The sequence below is a fragment of a genome, unplaced genomic scaffold (assembly GCF_019419815.1).
Source record: "Pyrus x bretschneideri cultivar Hongxiangsu unplaced genomic scaffold, Pyrus_bretschneideri_v1 Contig13, whole genome shotgun sequence".
Taxonomy (NCBI): domain Eukaryota; kingdom Viridiplantae; phylum Streptophyta; class Magnoliopsida; order Rosales; family Rosaceae; genus Pyrus; species Pyrus x bretschneideri.
Window position 1 is genome coordinate 3,732,617 of NW_025999424.1, and position 9,759 is coordinate 3,742,375.

The 9,759-nt window shown below is 40.2% G+C and overlaps 1 protein-coding gene and 1 pseudogene across 1 annotated transcript; one reads left to right on the forward strand and one right to left on the reverse strand.

The window, feature by feature from the left end:
* The first annotated feature begins 1,107 nt into the window (after window positions 1–1,107).
* On the forward strand, window positions 1,108–2,065 carry LOC103951074 (expansin-A23-like). The gene is made up of 2 exons (XM_009362357.1): window positions 1,108–1,339; window positions 1,443–2,065. Exons 1-2 carry the CDS (start codon window positions 1,108–1,110, stop codon window positions 2,063–2,065), a joined length of 855 nt encoding a protein of 284 aa, XP_009360632.1.
* Window positions 2,066–7,426: 5,361 nt separating this feature from the next.
* LOC125474785 lies at window positions 7,427–9,558 on the reverse strand (annotated as a pseudogene).
* Window positions 9,559–9,759: the final 201 nt, after the last annotated feature.

Consider the following 9,759-nt stretch of genomic DNA (forward strand, 5'->3'; position numbering starts at 1 on the left):
TTCGAGAGTGTACCCCGAGGTATCGTAGACTGAAATTTTTCATCGTTAAACTCTTTCAGAAGTTACTTGCATATTTACTAAGAATTAATTTTAAAAATATTTTTAATATAAACGTTTTCAGTCATTTTAAAAGTATTTTTAGATGAGAACTCACTTGCTAGTTTAACAAAACTTAGAAAAGTGCTTAGAAGAAAAGTACATAATTTCGGAGAAGGTTGACTCAGGCCCCATCCCAGAGAATAAAAGCTGACTTTAAGTTGACCTAACCTACTATAAGTAATTAAACAAATTACAAATTATCATTTTTTGAATAAACAAATTATGAATTAAATATATCAAGACTACCATAACGCCCAATTTTTAAGTAATAGCGTTAAATTTTTTTGGTAACTAATTGCGCAAAATTTGGAAATCACACAAAATTGTATAAAAAAAAATAGAGTGTTGTTATCCACGCATCTGTTTTTAAATTTCACACCCTCTGTTGATTTGTGTTTTTTTTATCTTCTTCAATTCATTCGATCTGACAACTAAAAATTAATAGGGTATATAAAAAAAGGTAAAAAAGAGGTATGTGAATTACACTACCCAAAATTTAAACTAATGGTTAACCACAAAGTGATCAGTGGTTATGACGAATTTCAAATCTCTATTCCACACGGCACTTTTTTAGTTCAATTTCTGACGTTGATCAATCATACAAGGGTAGTCAGATAAAGGATGCCTCTGTGCGTCTTCCTAGCCCTGAAAGGTTGGACTGACTTGGCGAAGCCACCAGCTCATCCTTTTTATAAAAAAAAAAAATTAAACTAATTGAAAGTTGTGCAATAAATTGAGGTCTTAAATTTTTTTTTTTAATTTTTATATTCTTTTGGTCGTTTCCCGTTGTACTTTAGATCTTCTTTGAAAGTGTAATAAGTATACATATCTCTCACGTTTTAACGTAAGAATAGGATTATAGTAATTAATCACGTCAATTAACGTGAATTCCTTTTTTCACTCAATTGGAATCCTCATATTTTCTTTCCTTTTACAATTAATCCCAATTATGCTATAAATTAACTTAATTATATCATGAACCTGCATAGAACTTGTTTTCACATAGCCATGGCTAAGCTTCGGAAGAACTTGTTCACATCTGCAGTGTTGATCACTCTTTTGGTTCAAGCCATGGGTTACATAATCCCTACCGATATGAGAGCCGGTCACGGCTATATAATCCCTGCCGGTGGAAGCATCGGTAACGGCTATGTAAACCCAACAGGAGGAAGAGACGGCAATGTTTGGCAAGATGCACATGCAACGTTTTACGGTGACATGAACGGAGGAGATACCATGCGTAAGTGAAGAACTTTTGTTCGCTCTGGTTACGTACGATTTCTTTGTTAATTTGTTGTTAACTAAAATTTGATTAGGTTTTGACTTTGTGATTTGTTGGACAGAGGGGGCTTGTGGATACGGCAATCTCCATGAACAAGGCTATGGCCTCGAGACAGCAGCCCTGAGTACGGCCCTCTTCAACAATGGCGGTACTTGCGGTGCTTGTTTCCAGCTAATGTGCGTCAATGATCCCCAGTGGTGTAACCCTCACGTTAGAGCCATCACAATTACCGCAACCAACTTTTGTCCGCCAAATTGGGTTCCGGCTCCTGATCACTGGTGCAATCCACCCCAAAAGCACTTCGACCTGTCCATGCCTATGTTCGCAAAGCTCGCACAGACAAAAGCCGGTATCATTCCAGTTAAGTACCGCAGAGTCTCGTGCCAGAAGAGAGGAGGGGTTAAGTTCGAGCTCAAGGGCAACCCCTGGTGGCTTACCGCGACAGTGTTCAACGTCGGTGGTGCTGGCGATGTTACGAACGTCAGAATCAAAGGATCTAGCAGGAATTGGATTCAAATGTCAAGAAATTGGGGGCAAGTTTGGTTGGCGACCGGAAACCAACTTGTAGGGCAAAGCTTGTCATTCCTAGTAACTACGAGTGATGGGAAAACAATAGAGTTGGATAATGTCGCACCAGCAAATTGGCAGTTTGGACAAACCTTTGAGGGGAGAATAAATTTCTAGGTTTCTAGGGTTTAGGGTTTGGTTTTCTAAGAGTTACTTTTACAGCTTTTGTTTTACCTATTTACCAGATTTGAGAACTGATCTTTAATGCAGATGATGAATAAAAACAGGTTTTTTTGCTCTTTTCTATTGGCGAAAGATACGCTATTTACGAAGATACTTTTTACAACAGATCGTTATAATCGACTCAAAAGTAGTCACATTAGGTCGCAAGTTGTACAAACTTCAAAATTTTGAACATGCAATTACACAAGAAAGAAAGTGACTGCTAACTGTTGAATAAGAAGAGTATCCAAGATAACTCTAATGATTCCAAGAAGAAGAAAATAGAGCACACTCTTAAAGAAAACTCACAAAACAAACTAATTAGCAAAGCTTTTCTTATTTAGCTCTAGGCTTTGTTTTTCCTTGGATGATATACAATGCTTGGGGATTTGGGTATTTATAGCAAACCAAATGAAAGCTACACCACACACTTAATTAAACTAAGATTATTTACTACCACACAAAACTCATTAATTGCACCTAATTTTTCCACTCAACCATACCTAACATTTGTGACATTGATTAATTGCATAGAGCACTCAACACTCCCCCTCAATGTCAGCTCTCATTCTTTGCACTGTGCTGAGCAGACAGCGAAAATTTTCGAGCTTGCCTGTACTTAAACTTTTTGTGAACAAGTCCGCAACTTGATCATTCGTCTTGACCTGTCTCATCTCAATCTCTTCTTGTAGAACCTTTTCTCTGATAAAGTGGTAGTGCACTTCCACATGTTTAGTTCTTGCATGAAAGACTGGATTTTCCGCCAAGCGAATGGCCGATTGGTTATCACAGTACAATGGTACTGGATAATCTACTGGTTGATGTAGATTACTCATCAACTGTACCAGCCATGCATTCTCTTGAGCTGCCATTGCTGCTGCTCTATACTCTGCTTCTGTGGTTGACAAAGATACCGTTGGCTGTCTCTTGCTACACCAAGAGATGGTTCCAGAACCAAGCTTAAACACATACCCAGTTGTTGATCTCCTGGTGTCATGATCTCCCGCATAGTCAGCATCACAGTAACCAACTAACTTGCAGTCTTCACCTTTCTTGTACAAAAGACCATAGTCAATTGTACTCTTCACATATCTCAGTATTCGTCGAACTGCTTCCAAATGAGGTCTCTTTGGATTTTGCATGTACCGACTCATCACACCAACTGCATAAGAAATGTCAGGTCGAGTCAAGGTTAAGTAGATTAGACTACCTACCAATTGTCGATACATTGTCGCATCTTTCAAATCTTTTCCTTCATGTGCACACATTTTGGCGTTTGGTTCCATCGTTGTCAAAATTGGCTTGCATTCGAGCATTCCAAACTTCTTCAATAAATCTTTGGAATATTTTTGCTGACAGAGAAATATTCCTTCTTGTGTGCGATCAATCTCTAGACCAAAGAAGTGCTTGAGTTGGCCAAATTCCTTCATCTGGAAACGGACTGATAAATTCTCCTTCGTCCGAAGAATTTCTGCCTCATCATCACCGGTTATGATCAAGTCATCCACATACACTAGCACGATAGCTAGCTTTCCTTCATTGGCTTTGACAAACAAGCTGGAATCTGCAGGTGTTACTGAATAACCACTTTGTGTTAGAAACTCTGCAATCTTACCGTACCACGCTCTTGGTGCTTGTTTCAAACCGTAGAGTGCTTTCCTTAACTTGCACACGTACTCAGGATGAGCTTCGCTTTTAAAGCCCATTGGCTGCATCATGTAGATCTCCCGATCTAACTCTCCATGCAAGAAAGCATTCTTCACATCCATTTGGTATAGATTCCAATCTTTGTTAGCTGCAAGTGCAAGTAGGACTCGTATTGTTGTAAGTTTTGCCACTGGACTAAACGTTTCATCATAGTCTAGTCCGTACTGTTGAGAAAAACCACGAGCTACTAGTCGTGCCTTGTACCTCTCGATTGACCCATCTGGACGACGCTTTATCTTGTAAACTCACTTACAGGATATGGGTTTGACATCTCTTGGCTTTGGTACCAGATCCCAAGTTTGATTTTGCTCAAGTGCATCAAGCTCTTCTTTCATAACTGTCATCCACTCAAAACTCTGTGATGCTTCTTCGAACATCTCAGGTTCTGTTGCTTCTTCAATTATGGCTGCATTGGCGTATTTGGGATTTGGTCTCCGTGCTCTTGTTGACCTTCGGAGTTGAGATTGTGGAGTTGATTCTTCCGGTACACTAGGCCCACCTTCTTCGTCTGGTTGTTGATACATGCCAGTTTGCCAAGGATTCTGAGTCACTCTCTGTTCGACATCATCGTCATTTGGATCTCCTGATTCATCTGAACTTGGTTGGAGTTGGATAGTATGCTCCCCCATATTCTGTTGCAGCTTTTCTTCAAATTCTCTAGAGTCTGGTAGCACCTCCTTCTCTGATGACCACCAAGAAGACGCTTCATCAAACACCACATCTCGTGAAGTGTAGCACCCTCCACTTGTTGGATCACAACATTTCCACCCCTTTCTCTGGCTGTCGTATCCCACAAAGATACATCTAACAGCTTTCCTGTCAAATTTGCTCTGTAAATGATCAGGAACAAATACATAACATACACAGCCAAATACTCGAAAATAGCTAACTGTAGGTTTCATGTTCCACAGATTCTCAAAGGGAGAAACAAATCCTAACCTTGGTTGAGGAAGTCTGTTGATCACAAAGGCTGCAGTCCTCATTGCTTCAGCCCAAAACCTTCCCAGTACGTTCTTTGCATGTAGCATACTTCGACAGACTTCTGCAAGATGCCGGTTCTTTCTCTCAGCTACACCATTTTGTTGTGGTGTGTTGGCACAAGTATACTGATGACGTATTCGACATTCCCTTAGGTATTGAGAGAACTCACTTGAGCTATATTCTCCCCCGTTATCTGTGCGCAGGCAACGGATCTTCTTTCCCACTTCTCCTTCGGCTGACTCTCTGAACTCTTTAAACTTTGAGAATGTGTCAGATTTTTCTTTCATAAAGAAGACCCACACATACCTTGAGAAGTCATCAATGAATGTTACCATGTACCGCATACCACCAACGGATGGTTGCTTAACTGGTCCGAACACATCAGAGTGAACTAACTCTAATGGTTCTTTTGCTTTAAACTTCGATTCCTTATATGGTAATTGGTGTGCTTTACCATACTGGCATCCTGCACATACTGTGTCTGTTCGCACGTCCAGTTGAGGAAGCCCCTTAAGCATCGACTTTTTCACCATCACACTTAGCTTGGAATAGCTAACGTGACCTAACCGCATGTGTCATAGATCTGATGTCTCATTTTTCCTTGTCCTGTCTACATATGCAGATTTTGCTGACATTACGTAGACTGACTCCAATCGTCGCCCCTCCATTGTTGGTGTTTCTGAGATTTTGAGGTCACGATACACCTTCACATCTCGTGGACCGAACAAGACATGGTGGCCTGATGATGTTAATTGAGCCACAGATAGCAAATTTTTCTTCATTTCTGAGACATGATAAACATCTTGAAGTGGCACCTGGTTAGAATTATATCGAGGCTTAACTATTGTCTTACCGATGTGAGCTATCGGTAACCTTGAGTTGTCGGCTGTCACCACCACACGACCTCCCTTGTATTCAGATAGATTTTGCAGCTTCTGTTTATCACCCGTCATATGATTTGAGCAGCCCGAATCTACGATCCAATCATTTTTGTAGTCAATGCGTTCTGGTGTTGTTACCGTGAGGGCTAATTCTTCTTCTTCCTCCGTAGCGAATAATGCTTCAGCATCCCAGCCATCTTCACTATTCTCCTTCGAACTGAAAGTAGCAGTATTACTTTCAACAGGCTCTTTCTTGGTCCAACAATCTTTCGCCATGTGGCCCATCTTCCCACAGTTGTAACACTTGCCACTAAACTTTTTACTATTACCGCGATTCTTCCAAGCTCCCCCTGGACGAGAGCCTCCATTTTCTTGGTGACTTTGCACCTTTTCTCCATCCTTTTTAGATCCACTACCAGTGTACCGCTTGAAGGTGTCTTTGCTTTTGTTGGTGTAGAGCACTTCCTCTTCACTCTTCAGTGAGACTCCTCCTATTTGCTTGGCCATAGCTTCTTGACCTGCAAGCAAATTTTCAAACTCAACAAGCGATGGTTGTGTCGGCCATCCTTGTATAGCGGCAATGAACCCTCGATATTCGGGTCTCAAACCATGGATAATTATTCTCTTCATCCTGGTTTCCCTAATAGGAGCTGTTGGATCTAATTCTGAAATTTCGCGGCATATCGACTTCACCTTGTGAAAGTACTGGGCAATCGTCATGTCGCGTTGTACCATCGATAGCAGCTCATTCTCGAGAAGTTGCAATTTTGTATCGTTCCTCTTCAAAAGAGTGTAATAAAAGTGTCACATGCTTCCTTTGGCGTTTTAGCATCCCGAATGTGCTCCAACATTTCTTCTTCTATTGTGGTCTTTAAAGCAAACATTGATTTGCCTGCTTTAATTTTCCACTTCCGCAAGACGCCGTTAGCATCTTCCGCTGCCAGTTGTGTAGCTTCACTACCACCGACAAACTCCCACAAGTCTTGACCTTGAAGGTAAGACTCTATACACGTTGCCCACTTGTTATAGTTTTGGTTGTTGAGCTTCTTGATTCCTCCAACAACTTGAAGATCACCCATCGTATCGGCAAGACTTTGACTACACCGAACAAGCTTGAGTGACTACCGTGCAGAGTAATACACTACTCTCGACACAAAGAAGCTCCCTCTCAAGGTTTGTGATAACCCCAGCAATAATCTCAAGAAATTTTTTCTGATGTGGAAGATCAGTCAAAACTGCAACCACAGAGCATACTCGGAATTTCAAGAGACTTTACAACCAATGCTTAACCAAGAACGATCCCTGACCGACTTGGCTCTGATACCAATTGTTGAATAAGAAGAGTATCCAAGATAACTCTAATGATCCCAAGAAGAAGAAAATAGAGCACACTCTTAAAGAAAACTCACAAAACAAACTAATTAGCAAAACTTTTCTTATTTAGCTCTAGGCTTTGTTTTTCCTTGGATGATATACAATGCTTGGGGACTTGGGTATTTATAGCAAACCAAATGAAAGCTACACCACACACTTAATTAAACTAAGATTATTTACTACCACACAAAATCCATTAATTGCACCTAATTTTTCCACTCAACCATACCTAACATTTGTGACATTGATTAATTGCATAGAGCACTCAACACTAACGCAAAGTGTTTATGCTGAAAATGTGAGCGTCGCGCTGTTTTCTTCCGCATGCAGACTAAGCGTGTCAACTAAACTGTAGAAGACTAAAACCAAACCTTCACTTCCAGTCAAGCATGTCTAATAGCCTCAAAACCTCTTCCTTCGAGTTCGCAGCATCCATGAAATCCATTTCGATCCCAAAAACATCAACAACTCCTTCATCTCCGTTGTCCATGAAAAGCAAAGAGATCCAGGCCCGGATACCTGTAGTGATGAATGGGTAACCGCGGAGAAGTCAATGTAATCATTTGCCGTGGCTCTATATGCCTTTCGATCAATATAGTCAAACATAGAATTATCAATTATACATGCAACCCTATTAGAATCCTTGCGCCCAACAAGCACTGAAACACTCAGTCTGGGTGATCAGAGGAACGATAAACCTTCTCAACAGCGAGTTTCATCTTGTACTCAGGACCCTTTAGGTGAAATCTAAGCATGTCACGTACTCCTGGTGGTGGGATTTTGATATCTATCTAGGACGCGGCCAGGGACCATTTCAGCAAAGAGAAATCGATCTTCTTCCCATATATCAATGAAAAACTCCAAGTTATCAAAGGAAAGCCTTGGTGGAAGAAGAGTTCGACGATGGTGGCGCTTATAAAAGGTTTGATACAGCTTGCAATATGTTGAAGTGGGAGGGCTAGGTCGCTTGCAGGTAGAGGGCCATCTCTTGGCGCATAAACACTTCTAAAAGAAATCATCTCGAGCTATACATGCGTCTCCACTGCTTGCACTCTCCCATACAAGAAGCAAGATCCACCCCCTCCAGTAAAGGAAAAACCGCCTCTTCAGAACCTCTTCATTCACCATTTTTCAGCTCACAAACAATTCACAAAAAGAATCCGCCACTGCAACTTTCACTACATCGGAGGACTAAAATCAACAGAGATGAGAACAGATAGAAAACCCTGTGGAAAAAGGATAAAATCCAATATCAGAAAATATACACTCGTAAGTTTTTGTTAAGATTAGCACACAATCATGAACATGCCGTATAGCGTAACGAGGAAAACGCAAAAGATCGTATCAAAATCAGTTCAGATATAACGAATGACTTAAGTGTTAATTAGATGAATCATAAGAAAAAAAAAAAAAAAAAAAAAAAAAACTTGTTCCATATGACAGGTGGCCCTGAAAAGGAGTGAAGAACGTCGCATTATGTCTATCAACTCAGCAACAACCTCGCATTGTATTGATAATCGCGATGGGCGGTCTAAATGAATAAGCAAACTTTCAAGCTTCAACCAAATAGCTAATTTTCGTATCGAACAACCACGGAATTCTTCCTACACTTGAGTGCCCAACAACGTGCATTTTACATATGTGATTACAAACACAAGGCGGATTATCAATACATATGTATACATACATATATATATATACATATGTATAACAAGGGCGAGCCTTGGCGCAACAGAAATGTTGCTCATTTGTGACTGAAATGTCACAGGTTTGAGTTGTAGAAACATGGTCTTTGTAAAGGTAAAGCTGTGTACGATAAATGTTGTCCCGATCTTGCAAAAGCGTCATGTTGACTTGGGATCGTCCTTTTATATATGCATATATAACAAGACAAGCTCAATTCTTTCTTTCTCCTGTTCAGATTGTTCAGTTCCAACACACATACTAAGCACATATTTCTAGCACTTGATTAGATCAGATTAAGAGGCATAGAAAACAGGGAATTAAGAAAATGAAATACAAAATTTAAAATTAACACTGCAAAAAAAAAAAAAAAAAAAAAAAAAAAAAAACCCCGGAAACGTTGATGGAAGTTGGAAGCAGAGGAATGGGGGGAGTTAGGCAGAGGCCGGGAGGAAGGAGAGAAAAGTAGCAAATTAACGATAAAAACAAAAAACAATAAAACCGCATTAAGGGACATTGATGTAAAATTATGTAATAGTTTTGGGGTCGCCAATGGCCCAACAAAGCAGCAAATCACCGTTGGGCAACCCTTCTCTACGTGGAAGCGAGGTGAGAAATTTCGAGAGGGTTACATCTTGATTATTAGTTTTACAGTTTAGTTTATTATTTTTGTTTTATAAGAGAGGTTCTTAGTTAGATTTCTATAAATAAGGTATTTGGTATTAAATAATTGTTGGTCCGTTGTTGATTTAGCCTAACACTTTTGAAGTTCCATGTTTTTGTGAGACTGTTCTACAAACGACGTGGTTGAATGAACGTTAAATCTCAACCATTTTCTTTTGTTCTCCATGTGCGGGAGAGCAAAACTGGTTATTACATTTGGCCGGTTCAGGTTTTTCGTGGAGAACCCGGTCCAATTTGGTCATTGTGGATTTGAGACTCTTAGGTCCGGAATATTATGTCGGTTCGGTAACCCGCGTCCAAAAAGATGCAGTATCGGCAGAGCCACTAGAACTGAAGTCG

Bases quoted from the DNA above. Each gene is read 5' to 3' on its own strand.
- LOC103951074 (XM_009362357.1), top strand. From the start codon at position 1,108: ATGGCTAAGCTTCGGAAGAACTTGTTCACATCTGCAGTGTTGATCACT. The intron at 1,340-1,442 runs GTAAGTGAAGAA...TTTGTTGGACAG, and splicing joins GAACGGAGGAGATACCATGC to AGGGGGCTTGTGGATACGGC.